The sequence below is a fragment of the Furipterus horrens genome, unplaced genomic scaffold, assembly GCF_987537825.1.
Source record: "Furipterus horrens unplaced genomic scaffold, mFurHor1.1.pri manual_scaffold_16, whole genome shotgun sequence".
Classification (NCBI taxonomy): domain Eukaryota; kingdom Metazoa; phylum Chordata; class Mammalia; order Chiroptera; family Furipteridae; genus Furipterus; species Furipterus horrens.
This window is the reverse complement of record NW_028327186.1, coordinates 11,382,265-11,409,923: the sequence shown is the minus strand read 5'-3', so window position 1 is coordinate 11,409,923 and position 27,659 is coordinate 11,382,265. Positions and strand designations below refer to the sequence as shown.

At 53.1% G+C, this 27,659-nt stretch overlaps 1 protein-coding gene across 2 annotated transcripts in view; it reads left to right on the top strand.

Moving 5' to 3' along the window:
• CRTC3 (CREB regulated transcription coactivator 3) overlaps positions 1-24,890 on the top strand; it is a 62,603-nt gene extending 37,713 nt beyond the window's left edge. The window contains exons 4-15 of one of the 2 annotated variants that reach the window (XM_090263699.1): positions 1,418-1,479; positions 2,816-2,878; positions 4,799-4,899; positions 9,848-9,883; positions 11,566-11,651; positions 12,928-12,977; positions 16,295-16,512; positions 18,180-18,475; positions 21,475-21,675; positions 21,764-21,844; positions 22,988-23,090; positions 23,532-24,890. In XM_090263699.1, the coding sequence (XP_090119825.1) occupies positions 1,418-1,479; positions 2,816-2,878; positions 4,799-4,899; positions 9,848-9,883; positions 11,566-11,651; positions 12,928-12,977; positions 16,295-16,512; positions 18,180-18,475; positions 21,475-21,675; positions 21,764-21,844; positions 22,988-23,090; positions 23,532-23,737 (1,503 nt within the window). In that variant the 3' untranslated portion in view covers positions 23,738-24,890. Of the gene's footprint in view, positions 1-1,417; positions 1,480-2,815; positions 2,879-4,798; positions 4,900-9,847; positions 9,884-11,565; positions 11,652-12,927; positions 12,978-16,294; positions 16,513-18,179; positions 18,476-21,474; positions 21,676-21,763; positions 21,845-22,987; positions 23,091-23,528 lie in introns of both variants that reach the window. The other variant, XM_090263698.1, reaches the window with a different exon arrangement.
• The last annotated feature ends 2,769 nt before the right edge of the window (positions 24,891-27,659 follow it).

Here is a 27,659-nt window from a genome sequence, read left to right as displayed (position 1 = left end):
GGCTTAACGACCTCAGCGCTGGCAGGGTGCCGAGAGGAGCGGTTAGCTCCGGCCGTACGAGACCAAGCTTTTCTGGACGGGGCCATCTTTCTCTGGAGGAAAGAGAGGGGCCGCTCCCACAGCTTCTGGGACTCGGTGGCTGCTGCTGAGTGGCTCTGCCGCTGCCCCGCTGCCGTGGCCTGTCCCTCAGAGGCCTTCGTGCGTCTTTACTGCCGTTTCCTCTTCTGTCTCCTGCTGCGGTCTCTTCTAATCTGTAGGTCACGTAATTAAGTCTGATAGTTAATGTTGTAGAAAAGTCTCTCGTGAAAAAAGGTTGGATTGAGAAAAGGTAACTAGACATGGCAGAACTGATGCACAGAAAGCGAAGCTTGTCCGGGCAGAGGGAACGTCCCACGCTAGGTCGTTAAGAGCTCACGCGATCCGTGCCTGCGTTTTTCCCGGTGCCGATGCTGGCTGCCCTTCGCCTGGGACGCCCAGCCCGGCCTGCATGTCGGCCCCCCCCCCCGCCCAGGCCCCCGCGTCCTCCGGAGTCCCAGCGTGATGGCTTCTCGCATCCAGAATCACGGAGGGAGGGTTTCTTAGCAGGGGAATGACAGGATACGAAAATGCTGTAGAGAACTGTTCCTTGCACGTAGTTAACTAAAGTAACCAAAATGTCTTGGCCGCACTCCGCGTGGGCCCTGCTGGCGCGCGTCTGGCACTGCACCCCCTCCAGAACGACACGCCACGGGCTTTGTGACACGGAGTCCCCGACCACATGAGGAAGTGGACGTCTCTCCACCTTCTGGTGCAGCTCTTGGTTATAACAGGAACCCTCCTTAGCTTGTGAAAAGGGCATTTGTTGGCTTATGTCCCCCGAAGGCTGGGACCCGGGGCTCCCACAACGGCGTGGAGACTCTGTCTCTGTGCAGGGCCACCTTTGTGTTGATACCACGTGTAAACAGGCCTTCGCCCCCACGACGCGGGAGCTCCTTTTTCTTCCCCTCAGGAGTGCTCGGGTCCTGTGTGCGTTGTACACCCCCCCACCCCCACCCCCCCGGACCTGCTGCTGTTTGCAGGGGAGGGAGGTACCTGGCTGGAAATGCTGGGCCTGGGGCCCTCCCGTGGGACCGGGGGCCCTGCACGGTGAGACCTCACCAGGTCTGGGGCGGGGGCAGAGGGCGATCTTACAAATGAAGGCTGCCAGGCAGGCACGGAAAATAAGAACCACCCCACCTGACTCGTGCAGAGGCGCCCTGGTTGGAAGGCAGAGGAGTGGACTCCAGAGGAAGTTGGTAAGAGAGCCTGGAGGAAGAGCGAGCGGGTGTAGAGATGAAGATAAGGGCCCAAAACTCAGCTGCTTCCCTCCCCATAATTCCAGTGTCTTACTTCTGCTTCACCTTTTCATTGTTTGTTTTTCCTTGATTCAAACTTCTACTTTGATGGTAGTTCTTTTGGAGCCAATTACTCCTCGCAGGCCCTGGACGAGAGTTGGCCAAGGTAAGCCAGCCCTGTTTTACAGGTATGATGAGCATGTGCTCCTTTGGGTGCTTTCACTTCATTTTATCCACCTCGAAGTCTGTTTTAGTAACTTCTAATATAAAGCATAGATTCTTGTTTGCTCTTATAAAATTTGTCTTTTCATGTGTAATCATTGGCTTATATGAAGGTGTAAAATGAAAAGTTATTTAAGTGAAGTTAGATTGTCACTTTTAAAACCAAATAGAAACACATTTGGAATACATTTACCAGTGGGACATTCTGACTTCTTATTCTTATATTCAAGACACGGAAAAGTAAGCTCCTGTCTTGAGGATGGTTAAGAGGAAGCCATGGAAGGGAACATAAATAAGCTTTAGGAAGCTCCCAAAGTGGTAAATTGCACAGTGGATTTGATCAAGGGTCTCTTTCAATATTTTGGTACACAGAGAGTATATACAGGAAAAAAAAAAAGGTGGTTTTTTTGTTTGTTTGTTTTGTATGGAGGAGAACAGTATAACAGTAACTGAGAGGATCGCTACATCCGCTGTGTGTGTGGTGTCGTTTTCAGATCAAGTCAGACTTAGGAGGCCTCCTGAGTGTAATGTTAGAAACGTGAGGCTCTCCGCTTGAGCTTCCTGGGCACATTCTAACCAAGCACGTCCCGGGACGACATCGGCCGGACCTGGGACAGGCCCGTGGGGAGGCGAGCCGCAGCTAGCCCTGCCTCAAGTGCGCTTTCAGCCACCCTCAGGAATCTTGGGACCCCGTCCTTTAAATCATGAAAAGATATCCCCAAGCTGATATTTTAAATTTTGTATCCAAGAAAAAAATGTTCTAGGCTTTCTAGAGCACTAGGATTGGAGTGATGTTTTCATAAACGGGGTAACGGGAACAGTTATATTCGTCCTCCTGGCCATGTGTGCGGGAACACAGAGCCTTAGCCCCCAGCATTGCCAGGGCACGCCTTGCACACACGCTGGGCGTGTGACGAGGAGTCCTTTTTACACGCCTGCAGTAAGGCCTCGCGCCCCCTAGAAAGAATCTGTCCTAGAGTCAAACTATGTCAAAAGGTGTTCAAAGCCGCTTTTGTGCCCCGCTGCTTTTTAAACCCCTTGTATGCGCAGCTGGCCAGTCCCCTACTCATGGATTTGTGGCCGTTTTTATCACTGAAATCAGCGGTCAGGAGCGGGAGAGATCACTCGGTCTGACCTCACCTTGGCAATGGCGAGCAAGACAGGAGGTTGGCAGGGACTTCCCTCAGGTTGTGAGAGAGTTCTCAGACCAGGTCGGAGTCCCCCCTTTGCTTCTTGGGGATTGAACTACTTTTCTTTTTCTGTCATTCTGGTTTTTAAAGGCAGCAGCCTCCTTGGAAAGAAGAAAAGCATCCTGGCTTCAGGCTGACGTCTGCACTTAACAGGTACAGGCCTTGTTTCCTAATAGAGATAACTTTTCAGGAAGACGCGCTCAGTGACTGCCTTGGAGCTCTGCTCACACCAGGCGTGTTTATGTGAAGTGTTGACAACAGCAAACCGCAAAGCCCCGCCACGCACTGAATAGCCGCCGAGGACGCGGCAGCGCAGAGTAGGAACCTGAGGTCCGGGGTGGGGCTCAGGCTCACCCCTGGCTGAGTGACCTGAAAAGGCCATGTCACGTCGCTGTGCCTCCGTTGGCTCATTCGGAAAAGGGAGATAATAGTGCCTCCTCCAAGGGCTGGGTGTGGAGATGAGACGATGCCCGGGAAGGGGTAGCTTTGTCCTGATCGCTGGGGCCCAGGCCCTGGGGAGCTCTGTCTCCACAGGCCGTTTTTCAATACTGATAACATCCTGTAAGAAGGAGGGTTTTTTCCTGATCTCTGGGATTAATGACTTGTCCAAGGCCACTGAGCTGATATGTGAGGAAACTTTTTGTAGTGCAAAATTTTACGCATACACCGAAGGGAAAGGAGAAGACGCCCCGTGCTCGCCTTTCAGTGCCGGTCTTGTTTCTTCTCAAGCCTCCGGCTCCCCGACCGCCCGACCCCATGCCACACTGGCCAGGTGCTGTCTTCTGCCTGGAACTGTATCTGACGACAGAAGGCTGATAAGAACTTTAAAAAATACATAACCACAATTCCATTGTTACACTTAGTAAATTAACAGTAACTCACCAATATTCTCTAACACCGTCTGCATTCACGTTTTCCCAGGGAGCGCCCTTCTAGCTGTTTGATGGGCTGCTGCCCGATTCATAAATTGCTTAATAAAACCAATTCGATCTTGAAAAAGAAAAAAAAATTCCCCGTTGTCTCTCTGCGTGTGACATTCTCTGTTGAGTGTCTCTGATTCTCACGGTGCTGGATCTGACTCCAGGGCTCTGGGACCCCAGACCCCACACTCCCCGTGGCAGCACACAGGTTCAGAATGGCGGGGCCCCATCTGGACACCGCCTGGCCACGCAGTCAGGCCATGTGAGGCCATCACCTGGAACCGAGCAGAGAAGCATCTGAGGCTGATTTGAAAGGCATCGTTCAGCCTTCTCTGAGACAATAGTCATCTCTTGGAACTGAGGCTGTGCATAGATTGGAGCTGACTGAGGGCATTTCAGAAACATGCCATAGATTAGTGGTTCCCGAGCTTTCTGTCTTCGGACTCCTTTGCCACCTAAACCATTGAGACCCTAGCGAGTCTGTTCATGTGGGTATGTCTGTTGGTATTTATTTATTGATAGTAGAAGTTGAGCTGAGAGATTTATACTTATTAATGGATTTTGAAATAGCAAAATAAAAATAACAAACCCATTGCATGCTAACGTAAGTATTTTTTTTAAGAGACGAAACAAAAAATGTATTGGGAAGAGCGGCGTTGTAATCCCGTTAACAAATCTCTTGACCACGGCCGGGTTCCCTGCTTGTGATCCCGTCTGTGGCGCCCGCGGCCACAGCCCCGCAGAGCGAGCGGAAGGGCAGAGAGCTCTTCAGTGCTCATCACAGGCGCAGGGCCTCGTGCCCCCTGGCAGGGCTGAGAGCCGCTGCGTGGCCAGTCCTCCCCTTCATCCAGGGTGTTGCTCTCAGCGGGGGACGGGTGGGCAGGCCTTAGGGGAACACTCGCGTCTGGGGCCTCGTGGAAACAGATCGTTAATACACGCTGTGCCATCCACTTCCAGGCGTAGGGCTGTGCGAGCACAGAGCCCAGTCACCTGGGTGTGGGTGGTCCTTGGGGGCTGCTGCTGATGGGGGCCTTCAGCAGGCCCAGGCCCCGCGTTTCAGGGCGCACTGTCCGTCCCTACCCTTGCCTTCCCTCCCGGCGCTCCTGCTCGGCAAAGAGTATTGTGTTTTCACTGCTCTCTCCTCCCCCCTTAGGACCAACTCTGACTCCGCCCTTCACACGAGTGCGCTGAGCACCAAGCCCCAGGACCCCTACGGAGGAGCGGGCCCGGCGGCCTGGCCGGCCCAGTACATGGGTAAGGCACCCGGCCCTGCCCGCAGCGGCCGCGCTTTCTGTCTGCGCTTCCCCAGCGCCGGAGAGGTGTGTGTGTTCGTGGGCAGTGAGGACAGGGCGTGCGGGTCCCACGCCGTGGTCCTGCCTCTCCTCTGGCAGGTTCTCCCTCCTCGCCGCCAGGCTCATTGTTCCCTTGTGGACTCGTCGTAACTTCATAACTGGTCTGCTCTTTCCAGTCCGCTGTGCCTCTGATCCAGCTCTACGTGGGTTCTCTGAAGGTCCGCTCTTCTCATTTAGGACGGGAGCAAACTGAGAAATAAAACCAGAAGTGACAGATGGAGCTTAGTATCATCTTTGTTAATGACAGGAGGGCATGGCCTCTCTCTGTGGGTCCACACCTGTTGGGACTGAACCCCAGAAGGAGGCCCCAGCGCGGCCGCCGTGGAGGGGTGAGGTCAGCCTGAAGGGCAGGGCCCAGCCGAGCAGCCCTGAGCGGAGGGCCGCAGTGGGGCCCCGCTGCGCTGGGTAGAGCGTTGGCCACAGTGAGTAAAGGGGAGGAGAGAGCCCGGGGTGGGAAAACCCTCTTCATGCCGTCTGCTTCCAGAGTGAGCTCAGCTCTGATCCCATCAGTCTCCTGCTCACAGTCCTCAGTGCCCCCGCCCCCCGCCCCCCGCCCCAGGGGAGAGCCCAGTCCTCGCAGTCGGGGACCACAGGAGCCCCAGGCCCCGGCCCCCACCCACCTCCCTCCCTCTGCGCTCACTCACCAACCTGGAGCCACGTCGGGGTCTCCTGATGCCTCCTCCTGTTCCCCTCTCTTCCTCTCCATGCACTCCTGGCTTCCGGTCAGCGCCCTCAGCTTTGTCACCGTTTCTGTGGCGCTGTCCTGGACCGTCCTGGCTGTCCCAGTCCAGAGCTGCCCATGTCCTTCCCGCACCCCGAAGCCCCTGCGTGCACCTGTGTCGCTCGCGACTGCCGTTCTGGCGGCCGTGCGTCACTCCCGGGCTCAGCCGGTTTCTGGACATCAGCATCTTACCGGTCTCATCCCCAAGGAGCCTCCGTGGCGGGCGGTGTGGGCAGATGACGCGGGGGCTCCGTGTGCAGAGCACAGGCGGCCATCAAGCCTGCACCTGAAACCAGGCTGGCTCCCTAAGACGCGGTCCGAGCCGCCTCTCTGGGGTTAATTACCGAACAGGAATAGTGGTTTTGCGTTATCCATTCCATGTGCCAGTCAGTATTCCAGGTTGATGCTTGTCCAGAAACAGGAAGGACTATGTGTTTGATCTTGAAACAGGCTAGTAAATCTTCAGCCAAGATAGCACCAGTTTTTCTGGTTTCTTTACTTTTTAGACAACTTAAAGCCTAAATAGTCTGTTTCTTCCGAGGCGAGCATGCCTGGTCTTTTTTTTCTTGCACATAGTAGGGACAGGACTTAATAACAGTTGTTGCTGTTTGTCCCCTTGGTGCAATGCAGAGGTGAACACATTTGCTCAGACAGTTGTTTGCTTGTGAAGGGTGAGGCCGCCAGCCGTGTGTCCACGCGTGGGGAGACGAGGGCCCGGCTGGCACTGCGTCAGCACGGGGCGTGGGTTGGGCAGGTGGAGTAGTTTAGCTCGGACTGGGTACAGATGGGAAGATAGCAGCAGAGCCCAGGAGAAGCAGCGGCTGTGGTTGGTGGGGGCCCTGTGACCACAGTAAAATCTGTCTCCCTGGAGTGGGGGCAAAATGGGTGGATGGGTTTTTTCCCTGGAACCCTGAATGAAGAGCTGCATTTCTGCCTCTGCCATTCCTTCTGGGCGGAGTTTAACAAGGACTAAAGGCCTAGAGAGAACAAGAAAATATCGGAAATTTAAGCAAGGGGCTTTTCAGGCTTGCATACAAGGAGAAAAGAAAGCAACTAAGGAAAGGGATTACTTGAGTTAAGTATTTATGCCGAGAGCGATGTGGCCTTGGCAGGGAAGCGGCGAGCGCCGTCAGAACGGGGAAGAAGAAAAGCAGAGGGGTGTAGGTGGTGATCCTGGTAGAGAGGAGGAGCAGAGAGGAAGTCGTCCTAGGGCAGAATGCCTGGGTGGACTCGAAGCCCGCGGTGGGCGCCCCTTGTCGCCTCAGCAGTTCGGGGTCTGCCAGCCGCGCGCGGTGGGCCGCCCTCCAGCTTGAACCGTGCGGGTGCTTCTGCACGGCTGCCCGTCTCGCAGGACTCAGAAACACGTCCAAATATGGGTGTGTTTACATGGGAAGGCCCGTGTGTTTAAAATATTATTCAAGTCTCCAAGGATGGGAATTATTTCTGGATAATTACATTTGCTGGTGGGAGCTATTTTAAATCATTTCATGCATTTCCCCCCGGTAACTCGTTAAAGTTTTTCATTTTCTTTTCCTTTTGGATTTTAAAAATATCAACTAGCTTTGTAAAAAGGTATTTCTTATTATAGGACCAACCAAATAAAGTAAAGATTAAACAAGTGATGGGAACATGTAACTGGAGCCCAGAGTGGAGCCCCGTGGCAGACGCGGTACTGCCTGCCCTGCCCGTGGGAATCTGCCCTGAGCACAGTGCTGGGCCCCAGCGAGTGGTGATGAAGGAGCGTCTGCTCAAAGCTTAACTGCGTGAGCAGTGAACTTGGGCACATTCGTGAGCAGGGCTTTGTGGCCCAAGGAAACAGAGCCTTTATTCTGACTCATGGGTAGTGATTTTCATGACGGTTACTGAGTGGCATGATGATTTGGCGTAAGTGATAAGCAGTTGATAGAAATGGCAGAAATAAACTTCTGTGCAACGAAACAAGGTTTTTATGATTTCTCCCTTCTTGTTTAATTATCCAGAATCCATAAAAAGAAACGTTGATCCTTTCCCGGGCTGCCTGAGCAGTTTAATGATCATTTCGCACACATACAGAGACAGTTAAGGGCTCTCTGCGACACTCGCCCTGTCCCAAAGCCTAGGTCTGTCCCTTACCTCTCGTTGGCTCCTGGCCAGCCTGTGACAGAGGGCCTGGGGTGGTCTTCCTCCTTCCAGAGGGCAGTCTGGGAGCTAAGGGCTGAGGAGGGTGGAATGCGTGTCTTTTCTGCACCCAGAGTTCTCAGCTGAGCACGGCCAGCTTGGGGACGACAGCCCAGAGCTCCTCCTCTGGGACCCATACAGGCCAGATGTCAGTGACCTTTCCAGGCAATGCACTTTGACCTGCATAGTTAAGGAAAAGGCTTAAAATGCAAAGAACCCTGGAATAAGTGAGCCTGTGCATGACACAGGAGGGAGAGGGGACAGGCACGAGCACCTCAGGTCATGAAGAGGGGCGAAAGGCTCACCTAGTTGGCAGGAGGGCCCAGAATGAGGAGGCTGAAGCCCCAGAGGATTCTTTCTTTTTAAAAAAAAATTATTTATTTATTTTATTTTTGGTTATTTATTTATTTATTTTTAGAGAGAGGGGGAAGGAGAAAGAGAGGGAGAGAAACATCACTGTGTGGTTGCCTCTCACTCGCGCCCCCAACTGGGGACCTGACGGGCAACTGAGTCATGTGCCCTGACTGGGAATCGAACCGGCGACACTTGGCTCGCAGGCTGACACTCAATCCACTGAGCCACAGCAGCCAGGGCCCCAGAGGATTCTTAAAGGACCCACTCTGGTTAAATGAGCCACCCCTTACTGCCCCTCTAGCCGGTGAATCGAGACTGTGCTAGGCGTTAGATTTGTCAGGCCTGGGAGCGGGGACAGTGAGCGTGGACTCAGACACGCTGAGGAAGGAGGTCGCCTTGGTGCTCTGGGGCCACAGGGTTCCTGGGACACAGGTGCAGCCCCGGTCACCGCTGCCCCTCCCCCCGTGAGGCTGAGGAGCGTGAGAGTCCTCTTTCCAGAGATCCCGTCACAACTTGTTCCTTTTTATTTGTAACCCTTTATGCATAGCTGAGGCCTGTGATAAAAAAGTCCTGGCTCGCACATTTTGGTCATATGTCAGCTTGTTGCTAGCGTATCAGTTACTGCCACCATCATCTCTGTGGTGACCAACACGCAAAACCCGGGTGTGGTCTTCTCCCCTACACGCCATCACTTGGCCACATCTACCCTTTAGGTAGGAACTTAATGTATGCGGAGTGAATGATCGTTAGATATTTAGTTTAAGCTTTTCTAGACTAATCAGATTAATTTGTAGATTAAGCTTGCCCAGAAACATCTAAACTTTAAGTAAGCCTTTACTTAAAGGCTTAGAACTTAAAATCTCTGATTTTGTACTGAAAACTCATTTGGTATATTCGATGCCTCCAAGGAGAATAATAAGCCTACATTCTTGGCACAAGTCTGGGTTTAGCCTAGAGCAGCTGGCTATACTGTACTTGTGATTAGCAATAGGTTTTATAGATTAAAAATACTTTATTCAGCCAGAATTTATTCAAAGTCAAATTATTAAATTTTTGTGAATAGTGATCACCATATCCTATTTAAATTGGCTGAGACTTACAGTAAATTATTTTTTAAAAATAATTTTACTCTTTCAAGAGATGTATACATACACATACACACACACACACACACACACATAAAATACCATATAGCATGGAACTTCCAGTTTGTTCCTCTAGGCCCTCATGGTAGGTGGGAAGCAGTGAGGTAGACTTTGGAGGTATCTTCCCTTCCCAGTGGTAAAGCATTTGGAAGAGGTTTCGATCCGTACTTCTTTACTTTGTAAGCTGAGAGGTTCTCAGACTTTGTAAATTGTTTTTCTTTCAGGACAGAGGCAGTAAAACAATTTAAGAATGAGATCATTTTAAAGGAGAATAATGGTAGATGGGAACCAACTTTAGACTTAAATTGGTCATATCTAGCTTAACTTTAGCGTAAATGCTAATATACCTTAGATGGACATCAGTCAGTGTACCAGAATTGTTGGAATTTTCAAAATTCTATTTCAAATCAGAAGAGTGACTAATTCACAAATAAAAACGAAACACCACATAAAAGTGTTGTTTTTCCCCCTAGGTTTCTGTGATGGCGAGCACGGTGGACGTGGGGAAGGTAGGGATGGATCTGCCACTGTGAATCTGAACTCAGTCATCCTCATGTTTCAGAACTTTGCAGAATGCTGGTCACTGAACATCGGTTTGCTTTTCTGAGATGCTCTCTGACATTAGGGCTCCCCACAGCGAAGGCCATGAGAAGGGACATGTATGGCTAGATTACAGAGGCCCCAAGTCCCAGGGTCGTGCAGGAACGCAGAAGTAGGCACCACATGAAAATATTAATGAATTTCTCACTTAACTATGAGTTCCTCCAGTATCCCTCCCTCCTCTGCTGTCTGTCCCCGCCCATTTAGACGGTTCTGAGAGTCAGTGATTGACAGATGTAAATAAGCGATGCGAGGAAAATGTAAATTGATTGCAAAATGAAATAGCAGATGTTGCAGAAGATACTGAGTTTTAAACCAATTAACATGATGTTGGAGATCTACTGAAATGACGCTCAAAGGCAGTGACAAATGAGAGTGCGGCCCTGTCTATTCGCCCCCTCGTACCGGGCTCTTCTGACCTGAGAGGTCGTTTTTACAACGTGGACGTGGAGCCCTCGGTTGGGCGCGGGTACCGCAGGGGCAGCGTGTGCCCAGGGGCACGGGCCTCTGTGCTCGGCCTGTGGAGGCCTTTTCTGGACAAGCCCTTTTAGGCCTTGAATAAAATCTTGGAAAGTGGGAGCATCAATAAATATCCGCTAGGACAGAAATAAATAATTGGCTTCAGGCTTCTTTGTGGCTCCCCAGTGAATGCTCCGAGGAGTTCCCAACCCATCCTGGATGGGAAAAGAGACTGGAAACGGTGAAGTCTTAAGGAAGCAGTCCCTCCAAGGCCTTGGCGCCTGCCGCAGCCGTACTCCTGTGACCAGGCTCTCAGGAGAAGTAGCCTTGAGTCATGAAGCCACCTCCCTCAGCCCTTGAAACTTTTCCTATCATCCATCAGTGCCTTAAAGGGCGATTGTTCCTTCCTGAGAGGCTCATTGTATTGCTGATAAAGGCCCTCCAACCTCTCATTCCTGCCCTGCAGTCCCCGCATGGGCTGCAGAGCCAGTGTGTCCCTGGCACTGCTCTGAGCTCTCCCCAGCAGCGAAGAGAAGAAAACCAAACAAGGATGTTGGCACACTAAGTTCCTCAGAGGGGTTGGACTGTCACAGTGAAGAGAGGGCCCAGGGAACGGGGTGCAGCCTGGCAGGTGGAGTGGGAGGACAGCCGTCAGCACGGTGTGAGGGGCCAGCAGAGGCCTCCCTCGCCCTGGGCTCCTCCAGGCCGCCCGCCCGTGCAGTCACGTCCTGAGTTTTACTAAGTAAGAGAGAAACTTATTTTAGAGGTTTTCTTTCCAGTTTTCAAACCAGTTCCTCAGAATTTCCTCTGAAATTTTGGGCCCTGCTTTAACTGACTTTTTTCTGGGGTCCGTCACTCTTGAGTAGCCTGTGTGGGGCTAAACCATTCAGTCATGACAGTCACCAAAACCCAGCTGCGGGCATGGCTCTGAGCCGGTGTCTCCAACGGTGGGTCCCCTTCCTGGCACCTGATCCCTTAAGTCCTGCGGGCAGGCCCTTGTCCTGCAGTCCCTCTCTGAGAGCAGCAGTACGTGTTTGTGAAATCAATCATTTTTTAACAAAGATAATTTGCTTGGCCAAGAGTGGGATGGCTGCCATCTAATGCAATGCCTGTGCTTCCTCCCCCGCTTTAGTGGCGTCTTTCCCTGGCCCGATGAAAGAAGAGAACCTGTTGAACGTCCCCAGGCCACTGCCGAAGCAGCTGTGGGAGACCAAGGAGGTGGGTGGCCAGCACCCCGCTGTGCGCTGTGCGTGTTGTCATTGTGAGGCCCTGCAGAGGAGAAAGTGAGGAATCGGGGGAAAAGGAAGAGAGGATTCGTCTGGGGGCAGAGATAGGAAGAATACGCTAGGGAATGGTGGGTCAAATAAAAATGGCCACATCTGGTTAGCACAGTGATCTCTGGGCTTTCTAATCTGCGTGGAAACTGACTAATTCAGAAAAGCCTGGTAGTCCCTCACCTCTCATTCATACCACTGAAAGCGCTCAGACCTGGTTACAGGTCACAGGCAGATTTTCCTGTTCTGTAGCCAACACCATCTGTTGGTCACCAGGTTCTGTCCAGAATTGCTGGTTTACCAAACATCCCTTTTTAAAAGGAAGAGCATTTGACCTGAGTCCTCAGCGAGTCCGTAAACAAGTCGTCTGCTTTATGATTTCCTTGAGCTTTTGAGTATTTGTGCTGCACTTGCTCTCACGGGGAAGAGGGAGGTCTCGTGGGCCTTGCCTGGGCCCCCTTCCCACAGGGAGGCCGAAAGCAGCCCCTCACCCCGGCCCTTAGTGAGGCGGGTGCCTGTGTCGCCTCTGTCCCGACCCCCCCCCCCCCCGCCTGTGAAGGCGCCTTTGTCTGGGTCCCTGTGCTTCTGCCACGTCCACAGGTGTCCCTTCAGTGTCAGAGTGGGCTTGGAAGGGCTTTCGTAAAAGCAAGATGTACTTGATGTGCCATCATTCGGGGGAAGAAGAGATGTGATTTAAACTCACACCCTGAGACAGAGGCTAAGCCGCCACCCTTTGCCACTGTGGCTGTGGACACACAGTCACCCTGGAGGCTTTCATCGGAGGGCACTTAGTGTAGCTCCTCCAGCAGAGGAGGCAGCGGCCCCGCTCTTCCCCGAGCCCAGGGCCTCTCTGGGAGGAGGTACTCAGCTCCCTGAATTCGTAAGGGTTTGCAGTCCTGCGTAAGTCATTTCTGGGGGAAGACCTGAGTCCGTGGGTGGTTCCTGGTTTTCAACATACTGTGTGTTTGTTGAGCACCTTTTGCCAGGCATTCTAGGTCCCTGGCTTCTGCAGTAAACAAGAAAACCCCTTATTTATTACTGTTATGTCTCCCTTATGCCTGGGAAAGTCTAGTCAGAACTTAAAGGGCTGCCACACGGGGCTGGCTCCTCCTCACTGGCTCTCACTTGCACTCACTGGAGCCCCAAGATGCTTACGAAGACGCTTGTGAGAACTTGAATGTGGCTCTACAGTGAGTAACCAGCTTTGTGTCTCTCCCCAGATTCAGTCCCTGTCAGGGCGCCCTCGGTCCTGTGATGCTGGAGGTGGCAAGTAAGTAACGTGCTATCTGTTCACGGCTCAGGGGCTGTCCCGATGGCTTTCCCAAAAGGAAAGTCTTCCTACTTGGTCACAGAACTCTGAGAGACCTCACTTGTTCTATATAAATTGCAAATCAACTGAATTTTTATTGAAAACAATGGCTCCCTTTTGGTACTCATATTTCATTTATTTAAAGTAATTATATTGCATAATTGCAGTAACAAATAAAACTGCCATGAATATGTTTGAGAATAACACAGCTGACTTCTGGTAAACACACAGCATGAAGCAGAAGCCTGCAGGCGTGGAGAGGAGACCCCCAGCCTCCCGCTGTGGGCACTTGGCACTTTGGTTACACAGGAGTTAATTGAGTGTCTATGAAGGTACCTAATGTCACAGAACCGTGCACGTAAAAGGTGTAAATTATATGTAATACATCTTTTATTACAATTTTAAAAATTAATGGAAGATGAGCAAATAGGAAAATTTACAATAGGAAAAGTTTCTATGAAACTGTTAATGCATTTATATATTTAGTAGTATAGAATTTTACTATCCTGGCTGGTTTGGCTCAGTGGATTGAGTGTTGGCCTGCGAGCTAAGTGTCGCTGGTTCGATCTTCCAGTCAGGGCACATCAGAGAAGGAAAACTCTGACCCCAAAAAACCTCCGCTGCCTTGCGGCATACCTCTTCAGGGGAAAGGCTAAGGGAGTAAACCCCGACAGAAAATCCGGAGCCGGAGTCCCTAAGGCGGTTTGACGTTGTAGTCAACACCGGCAACTCCTGCGGCGCACCTGAAGCCAAGCTGTATTGACTCCGTCTTTCCCTTGGACCCTTCAGCTGCGAAGAGAGGGGGGGTCTGCTGCATGGGCAACAGCAGACCCTCCATATCACCCTGCCCAGGCTCTGTAGCTTCAGCTTCACTGGAGAGGACACTCCAGCGTCATCGCAAGATGTCGATTCAACACGGGAGGAGACAGATACCGTGTCACTCCCGAGTCGGACTGCACAACCATTCTCGGCGGTGCAGATAGACTCTTAAGAAGCTACACCATCGTCTCTCGAGACGGACGGCTGCCGACGACGACGACGATAGAATTTTACTCCCTAAAAGAATTGAGACAGCTGACAAAAATATGCATAGCACAAAAAGATTAATGAGAGGTCCCTGAGGAAACCGGGACTGGGGGAGAATGAGGAGGTGACAGGGGTCCCAAAGCCCACACAGGGACAGGCGCAGAGGGACCCAACTAGTGAGGCCAGTGATGATCCAGACGGGCAGTCACCAGGGGAGGACGCTGTCTACGGTTCTTCGCAGAGGGGACCAAAACCAGCTCCGAAACAGCCAGTCTTCCCAGAGCCAAAACGTAGTTTGAAAATGGAACCCTTTGCTGCCCTAGCTGAGTATGAACACACTCCAGGGGGCCTGGGGACAAACTCGGCCTACTCCAGGCAGTCCGCAAATGTCATTCCCCCTGTGACGCTTACGTGAGGCTTGTCCGGCATGGAGTTCAGGGCCCTCCCTCCTGAGGGCCTAGGTGCCGACCTGCTTTCTGGCTCGTTACGTATAAACTCCTAGGCAGTGTGACTCACAGCCCCCTGAGCTGAGATGAGGGCTGACCTTCTCAGAAGGTCACAAGGCCTGCCAGGACACAGCTGGGCGGGAGACCCGCACACCCAGCAGTGTAGCAGCATTTAGCCTTAAGTCCACCTTCCTGCTTGTCCACTGCTGGCTTGGCTTCCACCCGCGCTCTCGTAACCGAACTGTCCTCAAGAAACACCCCTATGACATGTCTTTCTATATAACAGAAACTCGGTGTCCAAAACAATTCGTTAAGCTACCCATGCCACCCACCCTTACCCGCCCCCCCCCCCCCCCCGTCCGCTCTTACTCCTCAGTGTCCCTGCCTCAGTGGGTGGCTCCGTCAGTCCCCACACCCGAAAACCAGGGATCATTCTTGAGTCCTTCTTGAATCCATCCTGTCTCACTGTCACCATGCTCCAGTTATGTCTTGTTTGAACGCGCCTGCCTGCCCCCGGGCTCTGCTGCGCGCACCCCCGCCCGCACGCCCCTGGCCTGTGAGCCACACCGTCCTAAGGGCGCGGAGCGTGTCTTTGCCTGCGTTCAGCTGTCCATGGGCCTCGTGTGTCAGCGTGTCAGTCCAGCCCTCACGTGCTCCGTGCCCGCTTCTCCCGCCTCTCCAGCCAGGGCCATCTCCCATCACCACCTACCCCTCTTTTTAAAAAAATATTTTATTTACTTTTATAGAGACAAAGAAAGGGAGAGAACCCTCAATGTGTGGTTGCCTCTAACACAATCCCCGACTGGGGACCCAGCCCGCAACCCAGGCCTGTGCTCTAACTGGGAATCGAATCCACAACCCTTTGGTTCACAGGCCAGCGCTCAATCCACTGAGCCACACCAGCCAGGTCACCATCTACCCCTCTTAAACGTGACCTTCCTGTGGTGTCTTAAGTTTCTAGGACACTGCGGTGTCACACCTTTCTGCTTCGCCCATGCTGTGAACTCCTCCTGCAGTGACTTTCCTGTGTCAATCATCTGATTTCTTTAACCTCCACACTCAACTCAGACAGGATTCAGGAAGCCCCTCCAGCCTGCCAGGCATGGTCTCCGCACTTAGACGGCCAGGCTCTGTCAGTGTGCTGCCCAATTGTGCTGTGTGGCAAGTTATTTTCTCTGGCACCGTCTCCCTGCTCTGTCCGAGTCTCTTGAGGCCCCAGTGTCAGTGGCTGGTACCTGGGAGGGGCCCTAGGGATCGTGCTGTGTTGAATGAAGTGTCCTCATTGAATTCATTCCCGTTTGCCTCTTCCTGGGCCACAGCCGTCGCTGCTAACTGTTCTGCCTGCCATCTTTCTGCTCCCAGAAGCCATCCTGCACACTAGAATGGAAAAACCCTGTCTTGGAAGGTGTCTGGTTGATACAGAGATACTTTTTTTATTTTCTGTAGGAATGACTATTTATAAATCTAGCAAACAGAACCATGTAACTTACACAGCAGCGCCTCACCTGCGATATGGTGCTCTCTAGTTTTTAAAGTGCTCAGCATCAGTGTTCTCATCTGGGCTTGGAAAATATCCCTCTGAAGTGGGCGTCAGTGGCCCCCTCAGTCCCGCTGAACAGGCAGCAACGGCACTTCAGAGGGCCGAGCCGGGGAAGCACGTTCTCGGGAGAGCAAGAGGCAGAGCTCGGGTGAGGACTTAGGTCTCTGCCACCCCGTGCTTTCATCTGACAGAGAGGCATCTCAGATGAGTCCTAGTCCCCAGAGCCTCGTGGTTCTAGACAGTGATCCTTACCTTTTCTCTTTCAGTGCTTTTCCACACAACAGTCAGAACGTGGGCCTCTCCCCCTTCCTGGGGACCCTGAACACCGGAGGGTCCCTGCCAGATCTAACCAACCTCCATTACTCGGCGCCCCTGCCGGCCTCTCTGGACACCGGGGACCACCTGTTCGGTGGCATGAGCATGGGGAACAGTGTGGGGAACCTTCCTGCTGCCATGACTCACCTGGGCATACGAAGCTCATCCGGTAAGCATCCCCTGCTCTGCGAGGACCTCGCCCGTGTCCCTGGTGGCTCCATCGCAGGCGGTCCCCAGCCAGGTGGCCTGTTAGTGGATCGTGGGGTCAGAGTCATTGCATCTGAGTTAGAAGTGGTAACCTGCCTGTTCTGGTAGCTCTTGACTCTGGTGACGCTTTGCTTTCATGGCCCAGTTTCTGTTGGACGCAATGAGCCTGCAGCAGCTCTGCTCGGCCCCTTCTTTATCGTCTTTATCAGCCCGCGTGTCCTGGGGACTTAGCAATGCGGAGAGTCAGGAACCAAGTGTCCATTCTCCTCTGTGTTGGCCGGACAGTGTCAGTGGCCGTTACCAGCATGTGGTGACATTCAGTCGTTACAGCTGCCTCTCTAGGTCCCTCCAGTTTCCCACTGGGTTTCAAAAGAGAGCATTTTGAGTTTTACAAAATTGACAGTGGATGTGATGACAATATTTATACTTAATAGATATGTATATTAAATAGAAATCTACCACGGTTCAAAATGATCAGCTCTGCTCTTCAGAAGTGCTGAACGATGTGCCACGTAGCTGTGTTAATGCTACCCATCGTGTGACTTGGGCATCGCTGTGTGAGTTTGAGTGTCTCCAGCTCTGACCCCCGGGGACTCCATGCTTGAACCCTGGCACATGCTCTCGTCAGCGTGTGGGGCAGGCGTCGCTCCTCCCTGTCACACCCACCCAGAGGTGCGCCACGGCTCTGAGCCTCGTGCCGTGAACCTTTGGGAGGGTCCTCGGCGATGGTCTGTCTGTGCGGAAAGTGCTTGCTGGTTCCACTCTGGGTTCAGTGTGACTTGTCTCCATAAATCAGAGCTCACCACTCAGATGACAATGATCCCCTTCAGGGTGGTCACCTGGAAGGCTCTCTGATGATTTGCAACAGAATTTTAGGTTTGAAGAGTTGATTTCAGTGACCACCTTAATTTTTGGTTCTTTGGTCATTTTTTATTCTGCTGCTTTACTTATGTGACTCTGGTCGATCTTCCGTGAACAGAGACATCCAAGGTCCCCAAAGTCCAGTCGCACCGGCACTCAGCTCCCTTGGGTCCTGGGGAAGCGGGCGTTCTGCAATGTAGCCCCCAGCGTCTGCGTTAGCTGCACATCCCGAGTTTGATCACTGGCTGTCATTTTCCTCAAACAAGCACTGTTTTTTCCAGAACATGTCAGAACCAGTGTCACGTTTTCCTGGTCCCTATGCATGGGACCTCAAATGCATGGCACACGAAGTTGTCCCAGTGAAAAGACGTTCTCTGAAGCGGCAGAGGGGGTGGGCAGGGTGCCTGGGGCGGAGGCATTCCAGGGCTCCTAGCGGAGTTGGGTGCACAGCCCCGGGCCCTCTGCCGGGGTGGAAGCCCAGGACGCTGCTCATTGGCCGCTGTTGCCCCTGCTGCCTGGTCCTGCCCAGGACCCCCCCGCCCCCCCGCACCCCCTGTCCGCAGCACCTTCCTCTCAGGAGCCCGACCCCGTCTCAAGGGCACCTTTCTCCCGCTGTCGGTCTGTGTGATGCGCCTGCAGTGGGAGTTTTCAGGGAGCCCCTCACATTCAGAATCACCCCCCATCGCCGGAAGTTTTCTTTAATCTTTGGAAGATGAACGATTTGGTCTGAAGTTAGGGCCAGTGACGTGTGGGCTTGCTGTCTTCCAGGTCTGCAGAGCTCCCGGAGTAACCCTTCCATCCAGGCCACGCTCAGCAAGGCGGCGCTGTCGCCCCCGCACAGCCGCCCGCAGCCGCCCGCGCCCGGCGCCTCTGCCCTGCACCCTGCGCTCCGGCTCTTCTCCCTCAGCAACCCGTCCCTTCCCACCAGCAGCCCGAGCGGCCCGCCGCGGCGCCGCCAGCCGCCCGTCAGCCCGCTCACGCTCTCCCCCGGCCCGGAGGCGCACCAGGCCTTCGGCAGGCAGCTCTCCGCCACCAGCCCGCTGCACCCTTACCCGGCCTCGCAGGTAAGAAGCACTGCGGCAACACAGGCCGCAGGGGACAGCGCCTGCCTTCCTCCTCCGCGGGGTTCTGGGCTGGCTCCATCGCCCCGGGCGCCGTACCCGTGAGGTCACTTACCTGTGAAATCGGCGCAGAAGTGGGGCCGATTCGGGACGCGTTGGTGACGTCCTCAGAGCAGACCTGCGGCGATTATTTCCTAAGCAAACACTGAACAGTTTGCCGTCGCTGTTACTCCCGACGTCGGCGCTGGGCCACGGTGAGGAGGAGAGGGCACCAGGCTGGGATTTTTAAATCGGTGCGGAAAATCGAGAATTGGCCCCACAAGTGCTCTAAACCACAAGGAAAAGCCACAGGAGACATTTACTATCTCCCTAAAGCTTTGACATGAGACCTTTTCCCTCACTACGACTACAGGTTTGAGAAACTTGTATTGTTCACAAAACAGTAGGTGTAGGAAGGATGACATCACTGTAGAAGAACCGAAAAAAGTCAGTTTAGAAAGAGGCTGGAGTCCCAGCCCCGTTACAGAAATTCAGGGGTTGAAACATCATATTTTGACTTGCTGATTTTGTTTTTATTCTAAGCTCCTAGGGTGGTTCTCCTCACCGAAATCATCAATGAATATATTTTTAATCTGTTGGTCACTCCCTAGGGACCTTATAACATCATTCCCTGACCACTTCCCCCTCAGTGAGTAATGACTTACAAGGAGGAGCGGACGGGACACAACGGGAGGGTTGGCAGGTCCGGCTCTTAGTCATTCTGTACCAATTACTGGCTGCAGGGTCTTGATCATATGAGTAATCCGTTTCAGCAGAGGGTGAGTGGGTATTTCATAATTGTTTTTTTAATGGTTCTTTTTATGATATTAATTTCATTTTGCAAAAGTATTTGAGCCTTGGCTGGTGTCGCTCAGTAAGTTGGAATGTTGTCCCATAGACGGAAGGAGCACAGGTTTGATTCCCAGTCAGCGCACGTACCCAGGCTGAGGGTGCAACCCCGGGTTGGGGCACTTGTGAGAAGGCAACCAGTTACCGCTTCTCTCTCACATCAGCGTTTCTTTCTCTCTCCCCCCTGACCCCCTTCCTCACTCTCTAACTGCAGAGAAAAAATGTCACTGGGAGTGAGGATAAAAAGAATTATTCAGTAGGTTAATAAAAAGTATTACTTGGCCTTCCTGGATACAGTTTAAGGAGACTGTATGGATAGAGAATGTCCTCTTCCAGATGTTTCCATTTTTCTATTTGCTTTATATTTAGATTTTTTAAAAAAATCCAGGTTTATGCTCATAGTTTAAAAAGTTAATAGCTCTGAAGGATTTGCTCTGAAGTTAGAGTTGTTTCCCTCCCAGTGATACTCCCCACTCCCTGGGGACGGCCGCCTGCAGCCATTGCAGCTCATCGCTCTGCTGTAGTCACGCTGTTTCACACTGATTTTGTTCTACAGTTAGTGTTGGGTGTTTCCTAACGACACCCCGCTGTGGAAGGTCAGCGTTTTGTTCTGTTTCGGCTCCCAGTCCTCCCCCGCACGTACACACATCTCTCCTTCTCTTCATTCCTCACAACGCGCTTTATTACGGTTTTGTTCAGAACAGTCCTCGGTATGTAATGTTTCCATAGTTAGAATAATGTATTCAGAGTTTAGCCGTATAGTATACTATGAAATTACATTTGTTTTCCTCCTGGGAAACTTAACTGACCTACTTTGTTAGTCTGGTTTTCTATGTCTGCGTTACTAATTCAGTCTTAAACTCTTGGAATTGAGAAGATCTTCTCTCAGTACAGCTATCGCAGCATGATTTAATTATGTCTTTATTCTAACCAGCAATTTCATTAATAATTGGCTGAATATGGAATACTAAATTTGAAATAATTTTCTCTTGAAATATTGAAGTTATTAATCCATTGCCCTTTTAGTTTCTAGAGCTGCTGTTGAGAAATCCAATTTCATTCTGATTCTTGATACTTTGAATGAAATCTGCCCCTTGCCCTGCCCAGAGGTTTATAGGATCTTCTGTCCCCAGTTTTCGGAAACTTCAGGATAATGTGGCTTGGCATGAGTCTGGACATTAGGTGGCTTTCTTCAATCTGGACACTCATCCTTCGTTTTTTGGGAAGTTTTCTTTAATTATCTCTGCGATGCTTTCTTTCCCTGAGAACCAAGTTGGGGAAGAAAGGTGGAGACTCAGGTTCAGTAGTGAGCTGTCTCATGAGCCACCTGCAGGGTCGGGTGTGCCCCATCCAGAGACCCTCCATTGCCCCCTCTCTGGAACGCGACCCTCCAGGCTCCTGCAGCGAGGACTCCAAGCCCCACTGCCTCTCACCTGAGCTCTGACGAGCCCCTCCTGGCTTCAGCTCTGCCTTCACCCCCCGCTGCCTCGGCACCGCTGCCTTCAGGACCCTGTGATGAAAGTCAGCTTGGGTCTCGGTGTCCCCACGGCCAGCTTAGCACTTGGCCTTCTCCGCCCAGCCCAGCCGTCACTTCTTGTCCATCTGCTTTTCGTTTTCCAGATTTTGTTGCCATTTTCTTCTCGCCTGTTATTTTTGTCCTTGGGTTGTTTTATTGTTGTATTGTTACTATTGTTTTAGTATTGTTTATGAATGTTTACTAATGTTTAATGTTGTTTTAGTGTTTTTAGTAGAATATTGGGAGACAGTAGAGCTAAATGCTTTTTTCAGTCTTCCATCTTTAACCAGAAATTACGGCTTAAAAACAAAACAAAACAAAAAAAAAAAAAAAAAAACATGGTTTTTACTGAGAAATCTGAGAGGAAACTGCTAAATTGGCTGACTTTTTTTGTTTTGTTTTGTTTTGTAGGACAATAGAAATTGTCGTTGAATGGGAAATGCTTTGGGGGGGCGGTGAGATTTGAGATATACTTTGAAGAGGCAGAAAAAGTCTTCTCTGAGCACAGCAGAGAATGCCTGGTGAAGAAGATCTCCTAATCTCAAAGGACCCACTACCAGAAACTCAGCAGCTAAGCTAGTTAGTGACTGTTTTTCAGATGGTGTCCTCCGATCGAAGCCCGCTCTCCTTCCTGGCCTCGGACGCTCAGGCTCAGCTGTCCCCACCTCCCCCTTACCCGACGCCCCAGGAGTTCCCCCAGCTTCTGCTCCAGCAGCCCCGCCCCCAGGCGCCCCCTGCTCAGCAGCCACAGGCGGCCGCGTCACTGCCGCAGCCAGACTTCCAGTTCCTCGCCGACCACGTGAGTCCCAGCGGGAGCACCGGCAGGGAGGGAATGCTCATTTTGCCTTGAGTTCCAAACTAAGTGACCGTCTCCTTATTCCCTGAAGGGCTCGTCTTTGACCAACTTCTTCCCAGACGGGAGCTTTGACCAGCAGTCCCTGAGGCCAGGCCCAGCCTTCACTCAGCAGGTGAGTGACCGCCCCAGAGGGTCTGCCCTCTCACACGGGAGCCGGTCAGGGCGTGTGACCCACAGCAAGGATGGCAGACGTGCTTGGTGGCTGGGAGAAGCTGGGCTCCCCCATGCCCTGAGGGGCCGGGACTGGCCACCTCGTTTGCCGTCATGCCCCCCACAGGGGCTGCTTGAACAAGGGGTAGAAGTCCCATGGGGACACTGGTCCCAGGACCGCACCGGCAGGGGCCGCAGCGACTCAGCTGTCCGTGGAACAGGCTGAGAGCGGGCAGGGCTGGGCCGGCAGGACCTGCTGCTGTGCCCGGCGCCGTGCGGCCCCCTTGCCTAGACATTTCCACCCAGCCGTTTCCTTTTGCTTTTTAATGTTCTGTAACACAGGCCGTTTTTAATATCCCTAGATTTTAGAATGTTTAAAAAGTATGGACTGGCTTCTAGGATGGATTAAGGACCACTTTACAGAGCTTAATAACAGTGAAGTAAATAAAGACTTATCTGCTGTGGGAAAGCCTCAGGGTGAGACCCGAGGGTCCTGCCGCCCTGTTGGCCGGAGAAGCCGTTTTAGTCTCTGTGAGTCGGTGTCTCCCAGAAAAAGGACGGGCACTCCTGCCACTGAGAGATTCTTAAAAACAGTTTGGAGCGTTATTTCTGGAAAGGCACCTACAATAGGCCTCAGTGCGCACCGGTCCTCAGAGAGGCTTCCTCATAGACTGGGCCTTGCCTGAGGCCTCTCCCTCTGAGTGTGGGAAAGGGCTCCACTTTCTCATTTTTCCGGAAGCCAAGGGGAAACGAGCATGTTGGCTGCATCGCTTGTTCGGGCCTCCCTGGGGCGCTGCGACAGGCTCCCCGCAGGTGCCGTTCCAGCCAGCCTCAGGGTGACTGAGGGGCAGCGGGTCTGAGGCCAGGGCGGCTCAGCAGCCACAGCGGCTGCCACCTGCTCCGGTGGCGGGCGGCACGGCGGGTCGGGCAGCATGTGGCTGGGGCCCCCGCTCCACGCCAGCGTCTGCCTGGCCGCGCAGCGCTCGGGGACCCTGGCGGCGGGGCTGGGAGCTGGTTTCCAGCCGGGCTTGCTCCGGGAGCCTGTCACATCGCTGTCCTCAGAAGCAGAGGCAGCTCCTTCCAGCGTAACCTCTGGTGCTTGCAGGTGCCCCTCGCGCAGCAAGGCCCCCAGGAACCGCAGGACTCATTTCATTTGAGACCAAACCTGTATTCCAACTGCGGAAATTTCCCAAGCAACGTCTTGACAGGTAAGTGGGAGCTGCCCTCACCTTCTTCACTGTAGTTACTTTGCTGGGTTTTTACAGATCCCGTTATCAGACAGTTTAAACGACAACATTAGATAAATCAGAAAAGGAGCGTTCTCTGGCTCAGCTTTACCTTTGAGAGTTGCGGGTGTCCAGCCCGGAGATTGTGAGGCAGGGAACATTTTCTGAAGGACTGAGCTCTAAGTGACTGACAGCTGTTCAAAGGGAGAAGCCTGCAGAGACTGGGGGTGTGGGACTGACTGGAAGGAACGCGGATTGCAGAGCAGACCTGTAGGCCTGGCCGTGGCTGGGACACAGGGTCACTGTCCTGGCTGGGAGGAGGACAGGGAGAGCGTTTGGGGGGATCGTCAGCTGTACTGTAGCCTGCGGCCCTCACACCTCCTAACCTGCCCTGTTGTTTCTTCTTGCTGCTGCTTCCAGAAGACTCGAGTTCCAGCCTGTTCAAGGACCTCAGCAGTGCGCTGGCGGGCCTGCCCGAGGTCAACCTGAACATGGACACCCCGTTTCCATTGGAGGAGGAGCTCCAGATCGAACCCCTGAGCCTGGACGGACTCAACATGTTAAGCGACTCCAGCATGGGCCTGCTTGACCCCTCTGTTGAAGAGACGTTTCGAGCTGACCGACTGTGAACAGAATGGAACAGAACAGGAGAACTTATATCAGAAACAGCTAAAATAGAACGGAATACAATGGTGCCAGCTGCACCCCTGGGCTTTACTTCTTGGGCTTCTGACGCGGAAAGAACCAATCCCACGGCTCCTAGCTTTCCGACAGGTTCATTCTCACGTACTGTGGCTTATTCTTGACCACAGAGTGACGCACTGCCTCTCAGGCCTGAGGCGCGGGTTGTGTCGCTGCAGGCAGGCTGATTGGGAGCTTCCAAAGGGGTGGTCATTGCCGTGACCGTCACATCTTTCTGTTGGCCATCTAGGTGGTCACCGTGTAAAGCAGAAAGCGCCCTGGGACGCAGGCCCCGCCGCACTGTGTGGTGCTCAGAACCGCTGCTCTCAGCCAACAGACGCCGAGGGGCAGCCCTGGCCCCTGTGGGAGGCAGTTGGGGCCACAGGCCTTCGGGAGCGGGCTCGGTGTTGAGCATCGGCACCACAGCGCCACATGCCTTCTCTGACCCAGCCGTTCTGGCTGCGCACCTGCCAGCTGGTGGCAGGGGTCTTCGGGACAGAACAGAGGGCCACTGTGCCCTCAGATGCCTTAATTCTGGTATGAAGAACCATTTGCACCACGACTCCTAGACAGACTTGAGTTAAGCAAGCTGAATGGTGATCTGTTTTCTTCCCAGTTGTAATCTCTTTTCTGCTGCTTCAGTTTGCCTTTTCCTACGGACCAAAGGAAAAGGAAGATTATTTTATTCAGTCACTGAAGAGAAGTCCCCTGCTAATGGATGAGCCTGAAGAGGAGGAACAGCGCTTCCTGGTGGCGAGGGAAGAGAGAAGGGGCCTGAAGGCATCTCGCAGACACACGGTGTTCTGCATTCTTCAGACCCACTCTGGACAGCTCCAGGCTCACACGGGCCGCCCTCGGGACATGCCACCTGGAGGCGGCGGCGGGAGGTTCGCAGCCCACTCGGCCACCAGCAGAGAGCAGCAGAGCGGAGCTCTTGCTCTGTGGGACGGGAGTGGTACTGTCACTCCACTGGACCCTAAGCTCCTTGAGGGCAGGCAGGGACTGTGTCGAAGCCCTGGTACCAACGGGTGCCTGGCCCTGAGCAGGTGCCGCGCCCCTGTGCGCTGGGTGCACGGACGCCTGTATGGGAGAGCGCGCAGACGGGTCTGCCTGCCGTGAGGCAGCCCCGGCTTTAGCTGCCTCTGTTCCTTGCCAGATCTTCTCAGACCTGTAGCTTGTCTGACACTTGTGCCTGTGGTTAAGTCAAGCATGCACTTTAATATGCTTTTAACACTAGGTGACCAAACCCACTGTTAGACTGGGCAGCTGTCCTCCTGGGCAGCAGGCAGGTCAGACCGTCTGTGCCTTCAGGGCCGCCCAGGTGCCTCGGGTCCCGGCAGGCCCCGCCTCAAACTTCTTCCCTCGCAGATCCATATTTTGCTCTAAATTGCCTTAAAATAGATGCTCATTCTTTGAAGTTGAAGAAATTCTGTAGTAAAATGAAGGCCTGATTCATGAAATTATCATTAGTCATTAATACCTTAGCGTAAAATAGTATTACCGTATTTCCACCACTGCCTGCCCTCTCTAACTTAGGCTACGCCAGCTCCTGACCAGAAGCCTGGCTGGTGGATTTGAAGGGGGTCAGGGGGGTGGGGCCTGCCGAGCACCCCTAGGGAGGGGTCTGGGTAGAATCAGGGCATGGGAGACAAGGTGGGGAGGACAGAGCCACTGAAGGGGAGGTGAGCAATGCCTGAAGGTCACGAGGCTACTCCCAGCCCAAAGCAGCAGGGCTGAGCTATGCGGGTCTGAACCTGACCCTTGTGTGCCTTAGGGCAGGAGTCTTCAGGGATCCGGGCTGCTGGCCTCTCCAGGCCTGGTCCCGTTCCTCTGTGATCTTCAGGGGGATTGCCTGCCCTCCTTCCTTCCCAGCAGCCCAGAAGGCGGACCACTCCATCTTTCGCTGTGGAACCCACGCCTTCCCACTTCACACCAGCCTCCAGTCCCCTCCCTCTGTTGAATTAGGAAATCAAACCAGAGTCCTCCTTGCTGAGTGCTGGCTCAGGGAGGGGCAGCTGGCCTCCCCCTCCCAGCTTTATTCCCAGGTGAATTTTCAGGTCCTTTTCTACTCAAGACCCCAGATGGGAGTGGGGAGCGACTGTGTGTTAAAGTTCAAGGCCTTTCCTTCTAACTGCACGCAGCACCCCAGGGTGCCGACAGCAGCCAGCTCCCATCCGCCTTTTCTGTGCCCAAGGCCCCAACATCCGCTCTGGCCTCTCAGGCGGGGAGCGGTGCTGATGCTGTGAGAGGGGTTTATTACAAGTGGCCCCAGCCTAAATCCCTGTGCACAGTGCCTTACCCAGGGGGTCGTCAGGGCCGGTGCCCCCGCTCTGTGTCTGCGGGGCAGCCCGAGACCTCCGCCACAGCCTGTGCTGCCGGGGGCTCTCTCCTGGCCACTGCAGGGCCTGGGGGCTCCCCGGGACAGTGGCTCGTTTGGGGGAGTATAATAATGGCACTGAATTAATTTATCCTTAGGTCCATCAGTCCGATCTTTTCCTGCGAAAAGGTCTTGGGCATTAACACAACCCACTTTGCCTAGATGGTGTCAGGGACAGGCGGCTGCTCTGACTGTCGGCGGGTAAGTCTGTGCTCACCGGTGCCTTTAAAACAAACCAGGCGTGATCCTCAGCACCTGACGTGGCTGCGAGCTAAATATTTCACAATATTTAGTGTTGTTACAAGAAACCGATGGCTGTACTACTCATTTCCTAGCAGTTAAACAGCATAGAACTAAAGCCTGTCTGTGTGTCCTTTCTTTCTTTCTGTGCAGTTGTGGTTTTTAGAACTTAAGGTTTTAGGAGAAGATTTTCTTGATCGTATCAAGATGGCCATAGATTCTCCTTTGTCCTGTTTCATTTCTCTGAAGTCTGCTGTGTATTACCTGAGCTGAACTGTTGTGTGTCCTGGTCCATTGGCATATCCGAGGACATTTCCAGTTCTGACCCTCGCCGGCCCTTGGGCTTTGCGCGCAGACGGTTCCCAGCGTGTTTGCATTGCCCTCGATGGAGCCGTCACAGCAACTAATCAGACTTCCCGCCAGTGTCCTAACTCCCAGGTCCCTTGTTAAACAATATTTAAAGATTGGAATTTGTATAAAGTAGCTTCCAAGTTTTATAATGCATCATTTTACATCTTTCGTAATTAAAAGCACAATGAGGTTGTATCTGCATTTGGTGTTTTTCTTCAGCCTTGTCTCGGATGAGATGAACCGGGGGAAAGCCTTTCTCTCACGCCGTCTCCTGTGGCTCAGCCTGCCGTTAGGGGTTTCTGGTCCTTGGCTTGGCGGGTCCTGCCCTGACCTGCTTGTCACGCGTGCACTCCAGAGAGAAGCTCAGAAAGAAGTAGGGCACGTGGTTCCTTTGAAGCTGTGAGTATCCAGGGCAGAGGGCCTCCCGGCAGAGCTGCGGGTCCTGCACCTGCCTCGGCCTCTGCCCCGCCCCTGCCCCAGGGCCCAGCAGGGAGCACAGGCCTGGCCCAGCCAACATCCTCAGAGACCCACCTTCTCAGCCACACCCAGAGCTTATCATAAAGGTGACTCCTGAGGTCTTACTCAGAAACCCCATCTCTGACCCTGAGTTCCTGAGTCATCGTTTCTACTTGTGTCCACACACACCCTGTCCTTTGACCCCACTGACAGTTCTGTCCCTCGTCCCATCCTCTCTCAGCCTGCCCATCCTCTCCTGGCTTCCTCCCCTCCCAGGCCTAGTCCCCAGGGTCGGTGGCCTCTGTGAGGCCCTCACCAGCTCTCACCCTGCTCAGCCCTCTCATGACCCCCGGGGCAGGGACACAGCTCCCTCAGGGTCAATTATGAGTATTACCTGTCACTTGAATATGCTTGAGTATGTTCTTTCAAAGACAGGAGGCACAAAT